The 26,545-nt window shown below is 40.2% G+C and overlaps 1 protein-coding gene across 1 annotated transcript in view; it reads right to left on the reverse strand.

Annotated features, from left to right (window-relative positions):
- Nucleotides 1-703: 703 nt before the first annotated feature.
- Nucleotides 704-26,545, reverse strand: part of sez6b (seizure related 6 homolog b) — a 209,890-nt gene continuing 184,048 nt past the window's right edge. Inside the window, exons 7-16 of the mRNA XM_087841581.1 lie at nt 23,618-23,784; nt 22,855-23,049; nt 22,130-22,268; nt 10,958-11,154; nt 8,635-8,829; nt 6,058-6,249; nt 3,998-4,192; nt 2,424-2,459; nt 1,527-1,635; nt 704-872 (exon numbers count right to left, since the gene is read on the reverse strand). Coding sequence (XP_087697707.1) covers nt 704-872; nt 1,527-1,635; nt 2,424-2,459; nt 3,998-4,192; nt 6,058-6,249; nt 8,635-8,829; nt 10,958-11,154; nt 22,130-22,268; nt 22,855-23,049; nt 23,618-23,784 — 1,594 coding nt within the window. The remainder of the gene's footprint in view (nt 873-1,526; nt 1,636-2,423; nt 2,460-3,997; nt 4,193-6,057; nt 6,250-8,634; nt 8,830-10,957; nt 11,155-22,129; nt 22,269-22,854; nt 23,050-23,617; nt 23,785-26,545) is intronic.

Genomic DNA, 26,545 nt, shown 5'->3' on the forward strand with positions numbered 1-26,545 from the left:
GGTTTCACTTCAGCGCTGTAGCCCGGCTGACAGACAGTCAGAGATCTGGCTGCTAAAAATGGAGCAAAGTAGAAGTGTGATAAAGCTTGAAAGAAATCCTAGTACATGTACCTCAAATTTGGTCTTTTTGTGACCAAACTGTTATATAGATAGGACAAATGTGCCAATATTTTAGTGTATTTAGGCAAATGAATTCACTTTCGATACATAAGTGAGTATTCAGGAAGTATAATCACAAGAGTATTTCACAGGAGGATCGAGGACTGACTCACCTCATTGTTCTTCAGAAATCGGAAGCATGGAAGGTGAACAAAACAGCAACTTAGACACTAAAGGAACATCCTCAGTTGCCATATGTTATTGAAGAACTAAGTGTTGAAAGCAAACGTTTGTTCTTATTTATTAATCACAGCTATGTTACTGTTGCTTCTCCTAAAGGGGATGGTATACTGAAAACTTGAGATGTGTGAGAAATATATGATGTTTTTCTTTGACAGTGTCATAGTAGTAACTTTCAGTAGATCTTCCACTCTTGGATTTGATTCAAATCATCGTGGAAAACTTTGTGGTGCCCATATTGCATTATTCAGAGATACGTAGCCTGCTATGTAGCCTTACCTTACTAATATGATAAGGGTAGATAATATTAAAATAACATCCATCAGTATACCACAGTACAATGCAAGTGAACCACAAAGTGGTTCTAAATGAATGGAGGGCCATTAGATTTGTTAGCGTAACAGACTGACAGCTGTGGGGAATGTTGACTCACCATTGTCTCATAAACTGAGTTATAAAGTGTAGACTCTCCAGTGATATTTTCATATGGTAAGTTGGAGTACAGAGTGAGTCTTAGTGGCTTCTTCTGGAACCTGAGCACACAGAGAGAAGCACACATCAATTAAAAGAAGACAAAAACAATTAAAAAACAAAAACACCCAACAACACTAGTTTGTTAAAACAGCTACTGTTTTCATAAGCAAGCGCTTACAGAGATGTATGTGCGTAAATAACATGACCTTACGTGCTTTAACTGAAAAACTGTTTATTTAGAACTGAAGACCAAACTCTCATTACTAATGATTATCTTCCACAAAACCCCAATTCAGGTATAAATTAGAAGTGTGTGTTTGCTTTCTGCACCAGTTTGAGGCCACACTCTGGCCTTTTGCTCAACATTGTTCTAAAATCCATGATACTAATTCCTTGGCAGGTCCTTTCAGCTAAATATATTTTCATTTGCTTTCGGTGCATCCCAGTCAGACCAAAGCCACCCAAATCTCCTTATTTGTGACAGAGTTCAGAAATTTATGTTACTAAAAGCTTGCATGCACATTGCATGACTCTGCATTTGCACTGCTTCTCTCATTGCATGACAAAGAGAGGCTGTAGTATTACCGTGCTGGAAATAAGTGCTTATTCCAAAAATTGTAACGATTATGCTGTGTATATTTAAATTCTTTTCTCTAGTTATAATGTAATTTATTCTTTTTTTCAGCAGCATTTGTCAACTAATGTGGACATACTTTGAAAAATAAAGGTAGAGTCCAATGATGAGGATGAGGAAGAAGGTGATGGAGATGAAGACAGCCAATGCTACGTGGGCTCCTTCCATCCTTAGGTCTGCAGTAGGTACTGTTGGAGAAAAAAAAAGATTGTGAAGGTTTAACTTTATTTGCAGCATTTTCATCATGAATTTCTGATTCACACTGAACAGTTGATATTAAGATGGGCCTACTACTTAAATCTAGAAAGCAGTGATGTGGTCATTAATATAAGATGATAATACTGAGGAATTCCTCCTCCTCCTCAGAATCTTCATCTTCCTTTACTATTGGAGTCCTAGGGTCAGAGCCTTTTAGTCTTTGTGAAGTTATTGAGATTTATCTTCATTGATGGGCCTCCATGTCTTGAAATAACAACATACTTGTTTTGTTTTATTTGGTTGCTTTAATATGGATTCATACATTGACTGAATTAACTTATTAAGACCCAGAGGTTTGCCTGCTAACTGGAACCCAACTAAGTGATCACCTTGTAGAGCTGACTCCAATATTACCAGTGGTTTGCAAAGTAACTACCAAGGCAGAAAGTACAGTGATATACGTTTTTTAAATGACAAACTGTGATTTGACGTCTTTAGTTTTATTATACACTCTAAAAATTACAAAAAATGCAAAAGCGTTGAAATAATAGGTCTGTTAATATGTTTGACTGCTATTACACACCTTTACACATATAGTTGAATTCCCCTCCAGTTGTCTTTATTTTTTATACAAATTATGATTATATATTGCATATATATTGGAAATAATTCTAGCACAAATGATCCTTTAAACTGGTCATCCCTGATGGTAACTCGTTGTGTGCAGGTAGAATCAGAAAGTTTATACAAAGACTTTTATCTCTGTAGGTAAACTTACCAGCTACTCTGTGCTTATCATACTCTGTTGGGTGGGCTGAGAATACAGAAAGAATGGATGTTAAATAAAAAACAGCAAAAGAAATTAAGAAAATACTTAATAAGGTACCGTTTGGCTGATTTAACTGAATTTTATTGACTATACCACCAGATACACTCTGTCAACAGTGATGAAAGTTTAACAGAATAAAACTTCTTGACTTGATCACATGAAAAATTACATGTGCAACTACAGTCTAACTGAAGGAGACATTTTGCAAGCACAGTGGGTACTTTTTTTTAATCAACATTTTTTTTTACTTGCAATCATATATATGCATAATGTTCACAGTTTTGTGGATTGTTATGAGTTTAAAATCGAATCTATCAGCTTACAATTTTCCTGGTTGGTATGTTAATTAATTTCATCTCATCTATCTAAATAAGTCAGCTCCCTTAAAGTTTTCCAGTTAAATTGCTTAAGAAATGACCTTTTGATTGTTTGGGCTACCTGTAGTATATCAGGATTTATTTTTTTAAATATATTTTTTATAAATCAGGTAAAAATAAAAAGCTTACTGAAGTGCATTTGGATATACTCCTTATTACTTTATTGTACTGTACATTGCAAAGATTACAGTACAGAATCCAAATGGCAGAAAACTCGCAGGATGATATTGCAAAAGACCAGATGAGATGCAAACACAAGGGCAGAGAGGCTACACCTGGGAGGACAAACTATTCAAGACAATGAGACAATGTACGAGAATGGGAAAAATCATTACCAAAATAAACCTGGAAGCACAGAGCAGGAACTATAATTGTAAGGAGATGTATTTTGTTTACTGAAATGTAATTTGTATTGGAATTATTATAATTTTGGTACAAAATGCAACAAAGGCTTATTGAAACCCTTTTTCTGCTCAGATATATTGTACCGTTTGCAATCAGACAACAAACCAGTTCATTATTTTGTGCATATACAGCAGCTTGACTGTGCAACCTCTGAGACTCCTCTAGTAAAAGCAAATTACAGATGCATACCCTCACCGGAGTCCTGATAGGTCTCTCCTGCCTCGTGGTTGTTTGTTTAACATGTCCTTACTGCTCCCTGTATCCCTGAGTCGCCTTGATCAAACAGCAGGCTCAAGGTAAATGCTGCTCTTTTGTTATTTTAGCCTCTAGACTGGAACAACCTTCTCCAAATTGTCAGGACAAAAAAATCAATTTGAAAAAAGACAGTTCTTTTTCATCTATGGCCTTTCACTGTGATTGATGTCAGTTTCTGCTTTTCCAAAACATACTTTTTTTTTCTTAAGATGATCTGTCTTTCAGTCTGTAAGGTTTCATCATGGTCACGTTAATGTCATCTTTCCAGATCACGTTGCTATTCAAGGTTCATTAATACCTTTTTTTTTTGCATTTTTCTTTGACTTTTGTATGTTTTGAATTTGATTTAATATGGAATTTACATTTCCAAATATAACCTTTTTGCTTCTGGCTTGGCCACAACCAGTTTTTCTGAGCTGTTTTCCTTCACATGATCTTAAAAAATGAATTGACAATGTAGAAACAAGTCATGCTGCAGTTTTCTACCTTTGCAGACAGGTGGCAGCCCACTCCACTGGGACGGGTGTCCAGGAACACAGTAGAGAAGAGGTTCACCCAGCAGCTGATGGCCATTCTGGCAGGAATAATGCAGGGTCTCTCCAGCCTGGAAGTGGAGCTTATTAGAGCTGGGCATCCCATAAGTGGGGGTTCCTGGATGATTGCAAGGCTCGAAGGTCTCAGCTGAAGGCAAAGTAATGAAAAATTATGGTCACAACTGTGTAATTAATTAACTCCATGGCAGGTCACAGAGTTGTTGTTAATTAGTATTTCTAACAGAATGCCATTATTTAATCAGCGGGACAGGTGGAAAATGATATTGTCAAGATTTCAATTAAATTTTGTTGGTTATTCACAATCTGCAAAGAAAGACAGCATCTATTGTTGTAACAGCATCACTGTCACTCTTACGATATTCACTAATAACTAAGAAATGTCAAAATTTCTGTCCCGATGGGAGTTGTGTCCTCCAGCATGACAGTACCACCATTCACAGGACACAAGGTCTTAATTAACGGATTAAGATCACGGAGATTTAATACACACTGAAGCTTGTTTGGTCTGGTCCTGCTTGGGTTCTGGTTTTAAACAAAATTGAGTCATTAAATTTAGCATTGATGAAGTTAGTTAGAAATCTGTAAAAGTGCAGTGAATGTCTCTATTTCTACAACTAGGATATTATAATCTGAATAGTAAAAGACTTAAAGTAGTTGATGATACTAGTTCAGACAATTTTAAAGAAGGCCTTCATACCAGTTTTAAATTAATAAGCAGGCTTAATACTTTCCTTGTAGATAAAGCTTATATTTAGGGTTGGATCAGGTGACCTTGGACCATCGTAGTTATGTTGCTGTAGGCTGAGGCTGCTGGGGGCTTCCTATGCTGTGCATTTTTTTTTTCCTCATTTCTTCTTTTTTGTATTAATACATATTTATACACTACTATTACATTTACTCACTAGTAACTATTAAACTCTGACTCTTTCTCCCATAGAGTACATTTGTCCTGTCTCCCACTGCTCTCTTTTTCTTTCATTTCACCACCAACTGGTCACGGTAGATGGCTGCCCTCGCTGATCCTGGCTATGGCTGACGTTTCTTTCTGGTAAAAGAACGTTTTTCTTTTCCAGTGACATCAAGGGCTTGCTCGCAGGGGGCAATGTTGGGGTTTTGTCCTATTGTTTAAGGGGATTGTATATAAAAGATGGACATAATGTTGCAGATGAGCAGTCCAGAGTTCACTGAGTTCACAATGATGCAGACAATTTGCATTTGCACTGTTTCTCTCATCTGTACCTTGGGCCTCACAGTTAGAGAGCTGACTTCTGTCAATGAATGCTACATACACTGAGTGGTTTTCCAATGTGTTTCTTAATAAGAAAGGTAAGAAAATCCCAGAAAGTTGATTCTGTTCATCTGGATGCAGCATTTTTCAGTGAGGGTGTTTCTTCACTCATCAGAATGACTTCTTCAGTCTCAGCTGACAGGCAACAGCAGTTCTCCACAACCTTATAAGCAGTGTTGCATAATTACTAAAACTAACTCCAAATGTCTAACAGTTGTCACAACCGCAACAACAACAACCTCATTTGTTATTAAAATGCAAATTGTGATGATCATTGATCAATGATGATTACTACAAAGAGAGTTGGGGAATGTCTGCAATCACATCTGTCGATCAGAACTATATTATCCCCATAGACCATTGCTCTTAGAGTGCCTGGTTTTTTTGTGTTTCCTAAAATTTCCAAAATTAAAAGTAGGACCAGAGGCACGGCCGTTAGCTTATGTCTTGTGAAGACTGACGCCCTCTTTACTTTTCATTTTAGGCTTTTACAGTTTTTTTAAATTCACAGTTTATTTATAAAACTATAAGCTCTCATTAAAAGTGGCACAAGTACAATGGCTACATACAGACCCATAAGACAGAGCTTACATATAAAGCTTACAAATACCTTCACACACCAGAAAAATCACCTCATGAAGTCTGTCTACTAATTTCAGTCATCTACAGTAATTATTAAAAGGGAAGGAGAAGTGTGTACGTACGCAGGCATCTAGGTAGCTTCTGGCTCCACCTGGGGCCTGATGATCCCCGACTGAAGCAGGTTAGCAGGCTGTTTCCAGACAGAGTGAAGCCCTTGTTGCAGATATACTGAATAGTTGAACCTACGGTGAAATGAGTACCTGACAGCACCCGTCTGCTATGCTCCACCTTTCCAGGGTCAGTACAAGACACCACTGGGAGGACAAAGAAACAAAGATTGGTCATTACTGACCAACTACTGACCAGCATTTTTTGTTCTTTACTCTCCTGTTTATTTTGTCTCACCTGAACAGAGCGACATTACTAACCATGACCCTAACTTCAATTCCAGCTGATCTGAAATGCTTTTAACAAGAAAAGCTCAAAGTACATGTACCAATGGCAAATGAAGTATGCATGTAAAACAAAGTGCAAAGAAAACCCCCAAAGAGTTTGCTTGTTGTGGTATCTCTTTGTCTTTGTGCTTGAATGATTGTAATATGTTACAGGGAGCCAAAAGACAAATGAACTAAAATTACTCTTGCTTGGTGTTGTTTATTGCACTGGATTATTGAAATCTGAAGAAACAAGACCTACTGGTAATTTAACAGTTTATGTATTTAACAAACAGGGCTCAGTATGATGTGGAAGAATCATACACAGTCACAACACCCTGGCACATCTTCACGCTGGTCACATGGTGCTTACACATGGGCCACATACTGCAAAGAATGACGGCCCTTTGGTGGCCCAGATCTGGTTTGCCAGATGTGGCCCACACATGGGCCAGCACAAGGCCAGTTGCAGACACACTGGTGGTCCTGTGCTGGCCCATGTGTGGATTACCTCTGGCAAACCTGATCTGGGCCACCAAAGGGCTGTCGTTCTTTGCAGTATGTGGGCCATGTGTAAGTTGTGTGCAGCCACGGGCCAGTTGCAGACACACTGCTGGCCCTGTGCTGGCCCAGAACAGTTCAGCTCTAACCCTAACCCAGCCTAATGTGTACTTTAATCAAACCATGTAATAACAACATGTGCCAGAACATGATACTACAAAAGTAACATGTTAAAACTCTGTTCAGTGAATAGACTGATTCTTACATAGTGCTTTCCTTCTCTCCCAGATTACTTGTGCTCTGTACAACATGCCACATTCACCAACTACACACTTTCAATAAACTGAGTGCTTCCTAACTACATTCATACACATTCACACTCTTGACATACTGACTGGAGGAGCCAGGGATCAAACCGCTAACCTTCCAATTGGTAGGTGACCTGCTCCACCTCCTGAGCTACAGCCACTCAGTGGAAAACATGAGTAAACCCTCATTAGGTTTTGGATAAAGTGTACACTCACAAACCTGTCAAACCTGCATTTGAAATGTTGGCTACCATAGCAGTATAGTATTGCAACATGGCATTTGGGTCTTCTAACTAAAATAAGGAAATAGGAACATAAATAGTGGCATCATTGCCAGACCTGGCCCAAATCTGGTTGACATACACCCTGCTATGAAACCAGTCAGTCAGAAGTGCCAGCTTGATGCCAGATTCCTGGCCAGACCTGTTTTCTATGAGCCTGGACCACATAAACCAAACCATAATTGGGCCAGATGTGGCATGCCATCACATAAACAGTGCCATCTACACCAGGCCTGGCCCATATCTGGATCACATACCATTTACCACGCCAGAAGTCAGCCAGCAGTGCCGGCTTGACACCAGATCCAGGCCAGACCTGTCTGCTATGTGGGAGGGCATCCTATTCTTCAACCAGCACTTGTTACAAAGTCAGTCAGTGCGGTTGTGTTGGTCACTCTGTCACAAACAGCACATCCAAGCTCATCCCAGAAGTGCTCATTGGGGCTGAGGTGAGGACTACAGGGAAGCCATTCCATAATCTCTACTCCAAATTCTGGAGCTGGTCCCTGATAAACTCTGCTCTGCGGGGGCGAGTGTGGAGTTGAGATATGGGATTACCACTGGTTGCAGAATCTCATCTCAATAGCTCTCCTCATTGAGGTTGCCTTTAGTGATGACAAGCATTGTTTTACCAGTCAGGGAATTGTTGTCCCACACCATCACGTCTTCTCTACTTTACAGCCTGTCTCTGATATTGTAGTTACAACTTTGCCTTCAATCTGGAGATAAGAGGAGGGCTCACTCCAAATAATTCTGCAGATTGGTTTTCTGGAACACCAACTTGAAGTTGCACTGTGACACAAGCCCTATCAAGATCATTCAAGCATGGCATGCTTGAAGCAGACATCAAGTGACCACTGTAGCAGGGTCCATGCTCACAGGTGGTCCTAACCTGGGGTGATAATCTAAAATGTTTGGAACTGGCAGAGAAGATTTGGCAAGTGTTTCATGGGTGCTGCTCAAACCATAAATGTATTTTTCACTCACAGGTGCTTTAACGCAAGGAGTCACTGCTTTCCTCTGTTTTATATTCTATATGATTAATGGATTAATTAGACAAAAACACAGCTTAACAGTGAGACAGTTAATTGTTTATCACTAAATACAATTTTTTTAGCTGTAGCTCATCTGGACTATTGAATTTTGACCTATACTTGGCTATACCGATTTCTCACCTCTTTCACAGCTCGGGAGATCGCCGCTCCAGGTGAGGTCCCACTGACACATGAGTAGTTCGGAGCCTACCACCTGATAACCAGGGTAACACTGGTAAGTCACTACGGTGCCCTGAACCAACTCAGGGTGAGATGTACTCTTCCAGCCATTAGAGATCTCAGGGAGCTCAGGGCAAGTGTCATTACGAGCTACTTCTGCAAGAGACAGCAAAAAGAAGAAGACAAAAATCTGATGGATGTAAGGTTCAACTGAAAGGTGCTTTACAAGACTTTAAAGTTCTTTCTATCTTTTACTAATGTCAGTTAATCAGTCTCTCTACCTTTCAGTAATTATGGCTAAAATAATGTTTGAAGATACTGTTTTAAATCCAAAATGTCCATGTAATGTGATATTTTTGCATAACTTGGAGAGAAACTGAGAGTGTTTAGCTAATACATTAGTAGGCAATTTTTTGGCCCTGCTCAAAATGTATGGATGAATCTTGTAACTCTGGGTCAGTAGTGATTTTTGTGCTTGAAAAAACCTAGTGGTGGTGGGTGGCGTTCCTATAACAACTCCATTTAGTACTATGTTCCTGCAGTAGTAAATGGTAAATGGCCTGTATTTGTATAGCACTTTACTAGTCCCTAAGGACCCCAAAGTGCTTTACACATCCAGTCATCCACCCATTCACACACTGGTGATGGCAAGCTACATTGTAGCCACAGCCACCCTGGGGCGCACTGACAGAGGCGAGGCTGCCGGACACTGGCGCCACCGGGCCCTCTGACCACCACCAGTAGGCAACGGGTGAAGTGTCTTGCCCAAGGACACGACAACCAAGACTGTCCAAGCCAGGGCTCAAACCGGCAACCTTCCAATTACAAGGCAAACTCCCAACTCTTGAGCCACGATCGCCCAATGTGTTAGCTCTTTGGAAATTAAAGTTATCTAAACTTATTGTGGAAAGGTTTCTGATAGGATTGGGATCACCTGGTACACACATGCTCCTCAGAAGATTTCACTATAAATAAAACGATCCGTCTTTTTTTTTTTTAAAAAATTGTCCATTAAAGCCACTGCTTTATGCTTCTCACCTCGCAAAAACAATTAGACACTGTAATTGTTATATTAAATGGTTTGCTGCTAAAAAGCAGATTGTGATTGCAAGTTAACCTGTAAACTTTACTCATGATTTCTATTCTCATTTCTTGCCTATGCAACAAGAAATAACATTGATTCTTATAACATAAAAAAAGTATTATACATTGGTATTGTTTTCATGTTAGACAGCTGTGTGCTGCTGTGTGTTGAGCAACATTCTAAAATTTTACAGAGACATTAAAGTATGTATGAGGTGGACTCTTATTCCTATTGTGCACAAAAGAACATGCAACCAGCGAATTCTGTGCAGTGTCATTCTACCATTTGATTGGTGGTTTGTAGATGTGGCTCATAGCACATAAAACATCTAAAACCTGAATATCTTAATTTGTCTTCAAAGCTTAGACTCAGTTGTTGACAGTATTTTCCATCATTTTAAATGACCTGTTCTCTGGGCAAACTGCCATACCTGATTGCTTTCCTCTGCTCATTCCTACATAACAGCACTCTTCTTAGGAGTCTAATTTCACCAAACACGCCAACGTAATTGCATCTGGGCACTAGACAAGCAGAATTCTCCAACACCTGTCTGTTTTGATGTCTTGTATTTACATTACTCCAACATGTTTCATGAACCGATTGTAACAAGCTTTCCCTTTCCTTTGCTGGTAATCTGTATTCCGTAGCTTTCCTTTTCCTCTGAATTTATTAGCTCTTATCAGATAAAGTGTGGTCGCTGTGGCATGGTGCTGCACTAATGAAACCTTCTGTCCAAAACCAGGGATGGCCTCTTATTGCTTCCATTTTTAGGTGCCATATCAGCAAAAATGAATTCAAACTTTTTCTTTTTGCCCAGCTTTTTGCTTAATAATAAATATGTGTTAGAGGAAATAAGTATGAGGCTGCAGCTGCAAAAATGCCTTGACAGGAGCGTAAGTTTTGTGGGTGATCCACTAAAAATGCAGCAACATCATTACAGTAATGACAAGCATTCTACCCACTCCTGAGATGAGACACATAGAGGTGTTTTGCATTGTGTAGTGATCCCTGTGTCAAAATGTGACTAAAAACCTGAAACAAAACCACTATAGGTTTCACTTAAGGTTTAGCTTTCAGACAATTTCATCGTTTGAGTTTAAAGAAAAACCTTCAAAATGTACAATGTATCTGGTTTAAAATTCACATGTGGAATATGGCAGAATGGATATGAGCTGAGGTACAATTGCGCCTAAGACTTACCAAAGAAGTGGACCACAAAACCATTTCCATAGCCATAGACGTTAGTGGCAGGGTCGGACTGAAACTGGATGGTGACATCTGCAGTGGAGGTGTAGAGCTTAAAGCGGGACTTTGATCCTCCATACTGACCCAGCAGTTTGGCTGTAAGGTCATCCCCATCATAAAAGGTCAACAGGTCATTCTTCCCGATATTTAACCTGAAACAAAAATACAAAGAATAAAGTTTTCTCTCTGTTAGTGATATTTAGTATTTTATTCTTTTTCATTTATTTTTTTGAAGGTACTTCATTCCTCCTCTCTCTGGCCTGCACCTTCTCCACGACAGATTTCCGACAGAGCTTAATGTTAATGGTAAGCCTCACAATGTGCTCATACATTTTTAAAATGACAGCAATTACTCAAAGAGAGTGAAGACAAATCTGAGCCACACAAAGGTTACATATTACTAATGTAGAGTATTGCATTATTCATCAGGGGCAGCATAGGTCTGGTTTCTCACTGCAGAGAACAACAGCAAGATTTTAATGTGACATTAGTCTAAAGTAAGGTCGTGGTTGATGACCAGAAAATGCACACTTAAAGTTCACAGTAGACTGAAAGTAAAGCTGCGACTTCTTTTTTTGGCTGCTTCTTTTGGGTCATCTTCCTCCATCTCATCCTATCCCTAGCATTGTCATACCAACCCTCTTTCACTGTATCCACGAACCTCCACTGAGGTCTTCCATCCTGGAAACTCCATCCTCAATATCCCTTGTCCAATATATCCACTATACCTCCTTTGCACATGTTCAGACCATTTCAGCCTTGCCTCTCTATTCTGTCCATCCTCGTCACTCCTAATGAAAATCTTAGCATCTTTGACCCTGCCACCTCCAACTTGGCCTCCTGTCTCCAGACTATACTTCCTTTCATTCTTGCTCCTATCCTTTTAACACTCATCTCCACCCACTTCACCCTAGAGTGGGTACAGTGAACCTTGCTTCCTCACCTCGCTTGTGCACTGTACATTGCTTTGAACTGTGCACAACATTTAAATTTATCTACCTTCACTATCTCTACTCCTTACATGTTCACCATTCTTTGCTAAACTCTTCCTTTGAATACTTTCCTGTTGTTCCTCATTCCACCATCATGTCTCCTTGCCCCCTTGTGCTTTACAAACCAAAACTAGTGGATTCTTCCTTTTCATTGCAGCAAGTCAGTAATAAAGCTTGGCCCTGACTTATCGAAGAATTAAGAAAGCGGAACCGGCTGTTCAAACCCCCACAAGGCTGCCCGCTGGGATTGAAACAATGGGAGAGGCGTGAGTTTCTCAAAATGGGCTCATTGAGTCAGCACGGATAAGATCTTGGAGAGGCTACGGCTGCTGTGAATACTCAGAATAAGATCTCTGACTGCAGACTGGATACATCTCGGAAGGGCTCGCCTGGAATAACATCTCTGGGCGCAAAATTGGATGACATCTCGGGGAGGCACACTGCCGTGAGTTCTCAGAATTGGCTCCTTGAGCACAAGAAATGACAACATCACAGAACGCAAGTATGGCGAAGCTCGCGGCTCTCCAACGGGAGATTGAGAGACCAGTGTTGGACTGTAGAACTGCTTTGAAATTCATATGAGCTGTTCGCACTAAAGTAAAAACCATCATCACTTCATGCGGATACCCCTTTGGCACCAGCTGCGGTCTCAAGGCTGGAGCCGAACAAAAACACCCTGATAACGACTGTGTTTAGTCTGTTCCTTCCCATTCCATGCAAGGCCACCTGGGTTGGCTGGAAGACTGTTTACTTAGCCTAGCAGGGCGAAGGACACTGTCTCAGCTGAACTCTGGACATGCACACACATACAGTACATATACACTGATATGCACACACTCATCCCCCCTCCCTTTCCAAACGCCTTCAACGCTTATTCCCTTCCGATGCTGACAGGGATCAAGGAGACCAGCGCACGCAGGCCCGGATGTACTGTCTAATTCGGCTGTCTCTCACCCTTTACCCACCCCTGTCGCTTGTCATGTGTTTCTTTGGTGTATTAAGAGTTTTTTCATGTGCAGAGTTGTTTTTTTCTGTTCTCAAACTGATCTCCCTGTTGGAGCTCAGTCTGGGAGGAGTTATTTTTTTCTCCTTAACTTTCCTCATGTGGTGCATTTTCCATTGTTATACCTCTCTGACCTGTCTTCCCCATGTGATGTTTTGTGTAATGTATGTATGGTTGGAGGGTAAGATGGCGCCGCCATTGCATGCAATAGGTCGGCAGCCTTATGAAATTTCCCCTTGTGGGACTAACAAAGGTATATCAATGCAATTCAATTCAATTCAATTCAATTCAATAAAGAAGCATGTGTTGCTTAGAAGGCAAAGAGTAAAAGTAGACAATCTTTCCTTGTTTTTTTTTACATAAAATCTATTGTTACAGCTGGGCGCAATATGAGAGTGACCCTGTTAGAGCCTTTATTTAGTTTTAGTTTCTTCGTTTTCCATTAAGTTATTGGTTTTTCGCCAAATACAGTGGTTGAACTAAAATCAATTCAGATAGTAACTAAGTTTTTGCCTACAGCATATATGATACTTCATCCACATAGTGAAGTCTCCAAGCCCAAGCTAAGATAACACTGCTGACATTGGCAGCTCTTACATTTTTAGTTCCCATTAGATCTTCAGTCTGTAACTGTTACACAGGATGAAAAATTCATTCCATAATGAATAAAGAGATCATATGTTTTTGGGCACTCAAAAAAACAAAAAGCACTTGTTTTTCAGCTGCCTCAGGTTGAGTGTCACATTGTTAATAGTCAATAATGCAGAGATTTCCCTCTAGGAGAAGATTGAGTTAATATTGTGGTGAATAACTACAGTCCCTCGCTTGAAAGGCACAGTGCCTTTCATTTGCACTGATTTGACCAGAGCTGGAGCTCTTTTAAACCTCAGGGCTATTTGAAAATGTCACCTGGGGTTGAGCTATCTCTTTGTAGAAGGAAGATTTAGAGCATGGAAGAAATGGCTTAGCCAGAATAAAGCCGTGACATGCTCTTTGCTGTTGCTAATTAATCACCAGTGGCTCCTGATAAAACTCATTAGCCAGCCTGAGATTGAGCTATTAATCACTATGGGAATGCTGGAAAATCAAATGTTCAAGAGGCGTGGAAAGAATCGACACATGGCATTTTTTTTATTATTTTTCTCTTTCAAGGAAATGGTGGGAATGTGACTGAGCTTGTGAACAGATGATAATATGATTGTGGAGTGTTTATTTTTCCACAGGCAGACCCATTTGTCTTCTCTCAGCTGTAGAGAAGCTGAGAAAAGAAAAATGGTCACACACAGTCTTAGCTCTTGTTATTATATACTTGTTAGGACTTCTCACTGAACGAATTACATTGCAATAACACCAACTGTAACCCACTAAACTTAGCAAGGCTTGATCAAGATCCAGTATTTACCAGGTTTCAAGCTTTAGGATTCTAACTGAGAAACAAGAGTGACAGCAATGACTGAATTTTTTTAGTGGCACAAACCAGTCACATCCTGCAGGATTTAACAGGGAATAATCCTCAAGTGGTCTCAGCAGGTCTTTCTAATCCATTTATATTCTAAATGATAATTCTAGCAGTTGTTGTGATTATGACTGTTCATTCACACAGACTCAGAAAAACATAATCCATTCCTCTTGACATCCAGTTTGTGTAAGCAGTTTTCCCATTAGGCAGTCACTAGTAAACTGCCAAGTGGCCATTGTCACACAGTTTAACATGAAAACTGCAATAGTAGTTCCCATATGGAAAAGAAATAGTAACAACATATATGATTTACTCATGAAAGTGGCCACTTTCTCATTACTTTCATATTTTTTTTTAGTAAGTATCCAAAACATACAAGTTTCATTATATAATTTTTCAAGGGATCTTATATGTGTTTTCACTCTTGTATGCTTTTCATACAAGTTTCATACAAGATAGATAAAAACTTTATAAGATTTATATATATCTTTTCCATATGGGTTGGTAGGTTCAGAAAAATGAAATACAGCTGGTTTTATTCTATATGTTACTATGCTGTTTGTCCATTGCTTATCTCACAGTGAATATTTAACAAAACAAACGCACAGTTTCTTAGGCAGTGGTTGCTAGATGACTGAAGACCAGTGTTTGGTGTAACATGTTACACCCATGTTACTGCAATCGCATTACATTTTTCAGTAATGAATTAATCTAACACATTGCTGTACTGATTTTAATAATTACATTACAGTTACAATTATGTTTTCACCTGTTTTACATTACTTTTTCAGTTATCTGCAGTCAGGCCCCATCTTATCTTAATGACCTTGTAGTACCATATCACCCTATTAGAGCACTTCGCTCTCGCTCTGCAGGCCTACTTGTTGTTCCTAGAGTATTTAAAAGTAGAATGGGAGGCAGAGCCTTCAGTTTTCAGGCCCCTCTTCTGTGGAACCAGCTTCCAGTTTGGATTCAGGAGACAGACACTATCTCTACTTTTAAGATTAGGCTTCAAACTTTCCTTTTTGCTAAAGCATATAGTTAGGGCTGGACCAGGTGACCCTGAATCCTCCCTTAGTTATGCTGCAATAGATGTAGGCTGCCGGGGGATTCCCATGATGCACTGAGTTTTTCCTTTCCAGTCACTTTTCTCACTCACTATGTGTTGATAGACTTCTCTGCATTGAATCATATCTGTTATTAATCTCTGTCTCTCTTCCACAGCATGTCTTTTATCCTGTCTTCCTTCTCTCACCCCAACCAATCACAGCAGATGGCCCCGCCCCTCCCTGAGCCTGGTTCTGCCGGAGGTTTCTTCCTGTTAAAAGGGAGTTTTTCCTTCCCACTGTCGCCAAAGTGCTCATAGGGGGTCATATGATTGTTGGGTTTTTCTCTGTATCACGAAGCGCCTTGAGGTGACTTTTGTTGTGATTTGGTGCTATATAAATAAAATTGAATTGAATTGAATTGAATAGATGCACAGAAGCAGCTGAAAACACACAGTAACAGGAGGAGTAACTGTCATGGACGACCTTTCCTCTGCACCATCAACACACAGAGGAAGTGGCAGACATGTGTTACCTGTGTGTCTGTAGATAAGATATTTTCTGAACTTTAATACTTTATAACCTCTGGCCAGACTTATCAGGACGTCCTTGGGTTTTGTATCATTTGGGGATTTGAAATCTTAGTACATTTAGGTTTAAAGATTTATATCAACTTTACCATTATGCTAGTGTTCTAGTTTTGATTTGGTATTTGTTGAATGTTTGCTTCCTTTATTGATTTCTTATGACTCTCAGACAGTTTTATCTCTGCTGATATTGAGTTTTCAGTTCACTTTACGATTAACTTTCTGGTTATTATAGTTGAATTTCAGGTTTGCAATCCTTAGTTTTGGTTCAAGACGTCATTGTTACTAATGATAGTTTTAAGTTCCCTCAGCGTTTTCCTATACGTTTCTCCCTCTGTCTCGTTTCTGTGTTCTGCGGTCTGACATTGGATGTGTTAGTATTCATCTCTGTATCTGTTCTCTTGTTTATTCCATGACTTTGTTTCCATGATGTTTCAGTTCTGTGTTTGTCTTTGATTATTTCTTCCCATGTCTGTGTCCATCTATCTTATCTCTAATAAGTCCACTGTTTGTTTATATTCCCGTCTTCCCTGTATTCATTGTCAAAATGTCTTTTATGCTCCCTCTGTTTATCCTCCTGTGTGTTTTTATTCCTCAGGCGTAAAAGGCTGATGGGGTATTGTCATCACCCTGCCAGATGGGCGGGCAGGTGGTTTGGAAACCAACATTGGGAAATATGATAAGTCGTTGGCTAGGCTTTCACTCAGGACAGTCCAGTTCTTGCTCCTCACCAATGTCAGAGGATTTTAATATTTAATTTAGATTGTTAAGCCACCTAACACTGACTCCTCATAAATAGGTGCCTTTTTTATGCTGAATGAACTCATGGAATTAGTTAAGCCTTTTGCTTTTTAGCTGAATCAACAAAAATGCTGAAGATAACAGTTTGACAGACAGAAAATTTTATCTTTGCTACACAAACGTGACTCTCAAACTTTTCGTACTCACACAGACTCAGACTGATGTGCCCTTAAAAAGAACTGAAGACAGTGTGTAGGACAAAAGTAGTGGCAGGCCTAAAACACTACTTTTACCGGTTGGCAGGTGAGGAGCTTCATCACAGCACTGTCTTAGATAACAGGAGAGACATCACTTTACTTTGCTACGTTTTTTTATGCATATTTTTTAATTTGACGCTTGTCCTGACAGAACACCGCTGACTCCTGCTTAACTCAAAAATATTATTATTAAATTTGCAGATAGCACAACACTTGTGGAGCTCATCTCACAGGGTAATGAGACCGCCTACAGAGAGAAGTGCATAAACTGGTTGAGTGGTGCGATTTCAACAACCTGGCACTGAACATCAGAAAAACAGAAGAGCTCATTACACACGTCAGGTGTCAATAGGGGGAGCTCCTGCCACTGAAAATCGAAGAAGTGGGGAGGGTGTCCAGCTTTAAATTGTTATCACTGAAAAAATATTATAGATATATATTTACATATATGTCTTAACTTGAATCATATTTCCTACATCTGATATTTTTCTTTACTTTTATTGCAAAGTTTTGCTTAAAAATGTATTGTGCACCACATTTACGTTTTCAGGGGAAAAATTACACTGAATTGATTTAATTAATCTTCAGGAGTTGAGCTATTTAAGTCTATTTTTATTCCATCGTATGTTGTTTTTAATAATTTTAATTTCTTATGGTATTTTTTATTTCTTAAGGTGGCTTTTTTTAATACATAAAGGGTGTAAAAAAGTGTTTGCCTCCTTCCTGATTTCCTATTTTCTTTGTATTATTGTCACATTTTAATATTTCAGAGGATCAAAGAAGTTTAGATATTAGACAAAGATAACACGCGTAAACAGAAAATGCAGTTTGTTTATTGAAGGTGTTTATTATTGGGGGGGAAAAACCCCACATGGCCCTTTGTGAAAAAGTGATTGCTCGCTAAACCCGATAAATGGTTGGGTCAATGTTTTCAGAGCTATTCACACACCTGTTCTGAATCAAGAAAACACTTTAGTAGGACCTGCCTGACAAAGTGGAGTAGACCAAAAGATCGTCAAAAGACAAACATCATGCTGCTATCCAAGGAAATTCAGGAACAAATGAGAAAAAAAGTAATTGAGATCTCTCAGTCTGGAAAAGGTTATACAGCCATTTCTTAAGCACTCCAGCGAACAACCAGCCATGATCCACAAATGGCAAAAACATGGAATAAAACAACATCCAACATCTTTGTTCATTATTTAAATTTGTTTGATGATCTTAAACATTTAACTGTAACAAAAATACAAAACAATAAGAAATCAGGAAGGGGGCAAACACTTTTGCACACCACTGTACATTAAAAAAACCTATTAAGCATGTCTGCAATGCAGCTTTCGTTCATTCAAGAGAGACAACAAATTTCATTGAAAGTCACATGTAAAAACAAGAAAAGATATTCTATTCTACACCCAGCTGTCCTTCCGTATTTCTGATGAAGCCTCTTTTTTTCTACCAGGATTGTATCATGTTGTAAACAATGATGAGTAATATTATTAAGATCTTTCATCAGAGACTTTATACAATATCTTTTATTAGCACACCAGTGGCTCCAATGAACTGGGCCCGGTGCTCTCTTAACTGGGTGACGATCAAGGGAACTGTCACTCAAGAAGTGCTCCAGCTTTGTTCTTGGGTGTAGCTAGTGGCCATTCTACATGTGCATTGTGCTCCAATACAACTGAGCTGTTTTCAGCCCCACTTTTTCAGTAGGTCAGTTGAACGAGTCTCTAGCCAACACTAACACAGTAACACTAACACTAGCCAAATGAACTGATCTTTGGGGTCTAATGCATTGAACAGTATAAATTGCATAGGGTGACTCTACCCTAAAGACTCTCACTTTGGAGAACACTTTGAAATTATGAAGAAAGACAGAAGTGTAATTTTCTGTTATTAAACTAAAACCATTCTTCTTTTCTATTTTATTCTCATAACTTGTGTCTTATCCATGTGTATACAAACAGATAAGTAAAAGCTGCAGAGAACAGTGGTTTGAAATTATTTTTAGCAACTTTGTTTCCAACCAGCCAGTATTTTAAGAGAAAACTGATGTTTGCTAGTTACGGATGTTTGATTTTAGAGTCTGTAGAGTGGTTAGAAAAAATGTAATGGTATTCCAGTCCTCCAATGCCCTCCTGCCATTTTTTTAATCTCTTGCTCTCTACCTTGGCTCTTTGTGTGTGTGTGTGGTGTGCACGTATATGAGTTAACTACACTATACCTTACTGGGGCAGGCTCCTCCTGGGATCTCTGCCCTCGTCCCGTGCATACGAAACGTGTCTGTCTGTGTGAAAAGTGAGGATTTTTGCCTTTTCCTGCATTTTGTCAGCTCAGTGCAATATTTGCCTTAAATAAAAGTGAACTAAAATTCTTGCAGAGAGTCAGACTGACCCAACATATCAAGGATCATTACTGTTGATGAGAGCTGATTCTCTATCATATCGAGACCTTCTCTCCGCTCCGTTACATATTCCATTTGTACGGGGTGGAGAGATAGTCTCTCACTCACAGAACCAAGGTTACAATGTAACCGTACGGTCTCTGGCTCCGTGGTGTCACATTTGGTTACAAGAGTGTGCTTGCAACCATGTGTGCTCATTCACATGGTAGTCATTTTGAATTTGTCCCCTCAAGTCAAACTGTTTAATACAGTTCTGCTGTAACATCCTGAGACATCAACTTGAACTCTGGTTCAAGTTTTATTTCTCCAAACCAACACATTGATTGTATTGGTGGGAAGAGTACACACACACACACACACACACACACACACACACACACACACACACACACACACACACACACACACACACACACACACACACACACAGGTGCCTCTCTGCTGCTAAATTCAATTCTAATTGAAGTGTTGCTCTTTGACACTGTAGAGTACTGGACTAGTGGACAACTGGGAGCAAGGATGGACAAGGAGACAACCTTATAGTGTGGAATAGTTTGAATCACGCCTAATTGTACAAGAAGCTTTAATGTAGGACATCATTATCAAACACAGGCTGATAATCATATAAAGATAAGTCATCACTCGGCATCAAACACTGATGAGATAAAGTTACAACAGTTTTAAGTTCCCCTACAGAAAGAGAGGACAAGAGTCTGTGTGATATTATTCATTTTACTTCCTTCAGTTCTCTTTAATCACACTTGTACTTCCTCCTCTTTCATTTGAAAGCCATCCATGAAACTCGTTTATTGATAATATCTCCCCCTCCATCAGACAGATGGAGCTGGTGATATGTATATGTACACATGTGCACAGGTGCGCAGTGTGAGGAACCAATACCCAGGGACCATGTTAAAGGCCTCATTTATCTCTGTACACCAGAGATAAGCTTAGGGAGAACAACTGCTATTGATAAACCTGATATAAATGCTCAGGCACCTGCTGGCATGCGTTCAGATGGGGGGTGGGGGGTGGGGGGGGGGGGGTGGGGGGGGGGAAGTTGTGCTAGATTAGATGTTAGTTCCATGGACATCTCTGTTTTGGTTAAATCCCATGACCATTCTCTGGAAATCTGGACCACAGTATGTGCTGACACCTTTAGTTTGAGCTATAGACTTTTCACAGATTATTCCCGTTCACTGACACATGTAACAATGTGCCTGAGAAAGTCTAAATCCCCAATTATCATCCTAAAAGTGACAACATACAGTAGAAACCACAGTGATGATTCTTCAGGAAAGCGGGGGAACGCACAGCTATCTGCTTACGACATTTACTTCATTCTAGTAACATTCAATCTGTTGTGATGATATTTCTTATTGTAGCTTCCAACAATTGAACAAAGTAAATTTAAAATAGCTGATGTTGCATTTAATGTCATATGTTTTAATCCTGCCACCTTTCCCGAAAGAATATTAAAGGATCATCTGGAGTTAAAACAATGATTTTTATCAATTTCCCTGATGGCAATATAGAAAGAGTAGGAGAAAGCTTTAAGCTGGTATTGGATTATGAATTAGAGAACCAGATCAGTGAAGAATCAAGCTTTTAATTTCAACAGCAGTAATAAATCAAATCAGAATCATCAGAAAGATGATCTCACATGTAGCTAAAATAGCAGAAGTGAGTAACTACATTGGGTCATTCGGTGCCTTTCTGACTTTATACTATGTCCAGACTTCAGACCAGATTGTAATATGCCAGACAGCTAAACCAAGACCTCAGAGAAAGAACAGAAGACATGAGGGAAACAGAATCCTCCTTTGAGTTCTCACATGTAGCCCGTGTCATATTATGGACACGTGTTTCAGGTCCATGCTTTATAGTAACTTTATTCTTAAAACACAGATTTGGCTGCCAGGGAAGTTTGACTTTTACATCACGTGCTCAGCAGCAATAATTACTGATGTTTGCAAACTTCCTCTCAAAATCCAGAAGAAGCCATTAATCAGTATTTCTCAAAGTACAACACAGGTGGTGCTCAGAGAGAGAGAGAGAAAAGCGGAGCTTAAGATGCATCCGATGCAAATGAGCCCCCCTTAATTTGCTTGCAAATGGCAAATGATTTTCTATGGCTGACTGACTTATCAGGCCCTGACAACGCCGGGTGTGCTGTTCTGTGTCTTCACCTTGGCACCACAATCTCAGGAAACAAACACTCTCATGCTGTACACTTGCACCCTGTACTCCACACAGCAGCCATTACAAGAGTGCAGGGTTGGGGGTTGGGGGTTGGGGGAGGGCTCCTAAACAAATCCCTGATATAATTAGTTTTCTCCACTGCACCTAATTAACCTTTGTCTGTGTGCCATTTACACATCTCATTCACAAGCTGAGCATTCGTTCATTAGCTGCCTGTTGTGTTTTTAATGTGTTTCACTAGTCATGGTGAGGTAGCGCTTTGTTAGTGTCACACTGTTTCTGTGGATGTGTTTGAAGCCTGGGACTGCTGTATGTATCAGCAAAGGAGATAAAACAAGTTTTGTGATGATTAGATGCTGCTTTAGTAATGTGGTTTTATGCTCATCAAAGGCCAACGGAGTGAAATAGATTGAACATGTGGAAGATGGATACGTACACTTGAATATCTAGCATGATCCTCTTGTCCTCCTCAACGTGGATTCCCCAGATACAGTCCTGGCCTTTATCATAGGATTCAGGCCAGTTGGGAGAGAGCACCACACCAGCTGAGTCTGTGATCTCACCACTGCACACAGCTGGAACACAAACACACAAAAAAAACATGTTTACAGTTTAAACCTATAAGTCATCATCAGAGATTGCTCTGTCCCTTTGTTTGAGGTGTGTAACAAGCAAATTGGATGCGTGATCTCACTAAATATAGAAACAGAACAAAGAATTTTGTAATACAAACAATTAAAGAAATGAAGTCTGGTGTCAGTTTTGTATTGTTGAGTGTCAGTGTTTAATTATCTGTCATCTTGGGGCCAAAGAAGTCAGTGAGCCCCCCGAGCATTGGCAAATAGACTCATTCTTATATAGTGCTTTTTACAACATGCCACATTCACTATGTTTTGAGTGCTTACTAGCTAACATTCAGACACATTCATATCTTGCCCAGGGATATTTGGCACGCAGACTGGGGGAGCCAGGGATCAAACCACCAACCTTCCGATCAGTAGATGATCTGCTCTACCTCTGAGTTCAATCTTAAGTGTTAAGATGGGTGTATCAAGGGGAAAGTGACTCAAAATGGACAAAATAGTTGCAAAAATGTAGAAGATGACAAGAAAGAAGCACAAGTAATCCAAAGATGCATGTCAATGAATCAGGCATACAAACCTCTGCAAGCAGGCTCAGTCTCATTCCACTGTGGATTGTTAGGATCCATGCATTCAATGGTGACAGATCCCTGTTCCAGAGTATACCCCGGGTCACAGGCAAACTCCACCACAGCTCCTACTGACCAGGTGTTGTCAGTGCTGGTCATGTTACCGTACTTCACAAAGGGTTCATAGCAGTGACCCGCTGCAAAAGCTAGAGAGATGGAAGTTATGTTACAAAAATAGTTGTAGGAAGGAGTTAGAATCCATCCATCTATTTGCTTCCGCTTATCCTTTTCAGGGTCGCAGGGGGCGCTGGAGCCTATCCCAGCAGTCATAGGGCGAGAGGAGGGGTACACCCTTGACAGGTCACCAGTCTGTCACAGGGCCAACACATAGAGACAGACAACCATTCACGCTCACATTCACACCTATGGGCAATTTGGATTAACCAATTAACCTATCCCCACAAGCTGCATGTCTTTGGACTGTGGTAGGAAGCCGGAGTACCCGGGGAGAACCCACGCAAACATGGGGAGAACATGCAAACTCTACACAGAAAGACCCAGGCCTGATGGTGGAATTGAACTCACGACATTCTTGCTGTGCAGCAACAGTGCTAACTACTGGTCACCGTAAATGGAAACAGTAATTATAAATAATAATAATAAGAAATTACCACATTAGTACATTCTTGTTTCTTCATTGTTACCCTACTATTACCACTTTATTATCAGGCTGTAATAGAAAGTGCTATCCAACTCATCATGCATAATTCTTACCTTGATACCTAATGGCTATGCCAGTCGATGTTCCTGTGGCATCTGTAGTAAGCTCAATGAAGAGCTGCCTAGATGTGCTAAGGAGCCCTTCATTAGGCAAATACTCCACCTCATAGGAATCATACAGTACGGCTGCATTTATGCTGTTGCCATTCTTGATCAAGAGCCTGGAAGACAGTGAACAAAATTTTATTTACAGGGTATCTTATTTAACAGAATGGAACTTTTTGACTCCTACTGGCTGTTCTTTATCTGTTTGCATCCTTGCCTACAATTGAGTATAAAATACTGATTAACGTAACATATTTGAATGATCTATTTAGGCTACTTTGGAAATTAAAAGAAAATATCAGTTGCTTGTTTAAACATATGTACAGCAAATTATAAACAGATATTTACAGCATTTTTCTTTTCAATTTGCCTTTGTACACCAACAGTTGTTTAAATCAAACATCTGACTTTTCTTTCACTGGACTGCAGGAGAAAGTTTGAGTACCTGTAACTAGCAGAAAGCCCCCAGCTTGCCAGTAGAATCAAGCCCAGAACCTTCTTGTTAAGTGGCAGCAGTGTTAATCACTAAATAACTGTGTCACCAGTGTTGGGGAGTAACGGAATACATGTACCGGTGTTACGTATTTAAAATACAAAATATGAGTAACTGTATTCCGTTACAGTTACCATTTAAAAAGGTGGTATTCAGAACACAGTTACTTTGTTGAAATAAAGGGATTACACGGCGGTCTTTTCCTGTTCCATATGTTAGGCTGTCCCCTCTCTATTTTTGGTAATTCCACGCTGGTGGAAACCCAAAAAAAACACGCATTAAGAGGCTCTAATGTCTGGGTCTCAATCTCGCGGCCCATGTCACCTCTACTTGCGGCCCGCAAAATGACGTGAAGAAATATTTTTTTAAATTATTATTCAATTTGTTTTATAATATGAAGGCAATAGGCAGAGTATTACAGGCATAGCCCTAAAGAATGTAGCCTCATGGGCAGTGTAGCCCAGTTGTAAGTAAGCTATTAAGACTCAACTGTACACTGTGTTCCTGTTTTCCTCTGAAACAATAAGTTCCATTGGAGCAGCCTTTCAATGCCTCTCTCTGTCTCTCGCTAGCTAAGTTGACCCAGGCAACAAAGTTAGGCTAGTTTTCGGCTACGAGCCCGACACGAACCCGACGTATTAGCCAGAGGTCCCTTTAATACGGTTCGGAGCCGTGGACCTGTTTTATATACGTACAGAATAGTTTTCTATACGAGATTGCTACAAAAAGTGCAGCCTTACCTAATGTCCACCTACTGTTACTAATTTTATATTAAGATTTAAAAATCTAGTTGGTATTGGTATGATGAGTAACCTTCAGTAATAGCAACAAATCACACAGCAATAGTACATTCATGTAGTTGTAAAAAGCATGATAATACATTAAGTAATCCAAAGTATTCAGAATACGTTACTCTCATTGAGTAATGTAACAGAATATAATAATAGATTGGATTTATATAGCGCTTTTCAAGGCACCCAAAGCGCTTTACAATGCTACTATTCATTCACTCTCGCATTCACACACTGGTGGAGGCAAGCTACGGTTGTAGCCACAGCTGCCCTGGGGCAGACTGACAGAAGGGAGTTTGCCATATCGCTCCATCGGCCCCTCTGGCCATATGTTACAAAACACAGGGTGGGCCATTTATATGGATACACCGTAATAACATGGGAATGGTTGGTGATATTAAAGTCCTGTTCGTGGCACATTAGTATATGTGAGGGGGTAAACTCCTCAAGATGGGTGGTGACCATGGTGGCCATTTAGAAGTCGGCCATCTTTGATACAACTTTTGTTTTTTCAATAGGAAGAGGGCCATGTGACACATCAGACTTATTGGTAATGTCACAAGAAAAACAACGGTGTGCTTGGTTTCAACGTAACTTTATTCTTTCATGAGTTATTTGCAGGCAGCACGGTGGCACGGTGGTTAGCACTGTTGCCGCACAGCAAGAAGGTCCTGAGTTCAATTCCACCATCAGGCCGGGGTCTTTCTGTGTGGAGTTTGCATGTTCTCCCCGTGTTTGTGTGGGTTCCCTCCGGGTACTCCGGCTTCCTCCCACCGTCCGAAGACATGCAGTTTGTGGGAATAGGTTAATTGGATAATCCAAATTGCCACTAGGTGTGAATGTGCGAGTGAATGTGAGTGCGAATGGTTGTCTGTCCCTGTGTGTTGGCCCTGCGACAGACTGGCGACCTGTCCAGGGTGTACCCTGCCTCTCGCCCTATGACAGCTGGGATAGGCTCCCGCGACCCTGAAAAGGATAAGCGGAAGCGAATGGATGGATGGATGGAGTTATTTACAAGTTTCTCTTTGTTCACAGCCATTGACATGTCGAAGAGGTTAACACGTGAGGAGCGGATCGAAATTGTGTTGATATCTGGTGAACACAGTAACCGGGTCATTGCAGCAGATTTCAATGCAAGACACCGTACGAGACCACCCATCTCCCATGCTACAGTTAGCAAACTGCTTGCTAAGTTTCGTGAAACTGGTTCAGTGTTGGATTTGCCAAAAATCCAACACTGCGTAGCACTCGCCGCATGTCACTGGAGAGTGGCATTAGTCGAACATCCCTTCGGCGGATATTAGCTACTCACAAATGGCACCCTTACAAACTCCAGCTACTGCAGCATCTCAACGAGGATGACCCAGATCGGCGCACAGAATTTGCAGAATGGGCAAAACAAAAACTGGAACAGGACCCTCAGTTCACGCAGAAGATTTTGTTCAGTGATGAGGCAAACTTTTATGTGAATGGTGAAGTTAACAAACAAAACCACCGCTATTGGTCTGACACTAACCCACATTGGATGGATCCTTCCAAGACTGTTGGAACAACAAAAGTGATGGTTTGGTGTGGTATATGGGGTACAACGAT

This window comes from Neolamprologus brichardi, chromosome 1 (assembly GCF_056152115.1).
Source record: "Neolamprologus brichardi isolate AB-2024 chromosome 1, ASM5615211v1, whole genome shotgun sequence".
Taxonomy (NCBI): Eukaryota; Metazoa; Chordata; class Actinopteri; order Cichliformes; family Cichlidae; genus Neolamprologus; species Neolamprologus brichardi.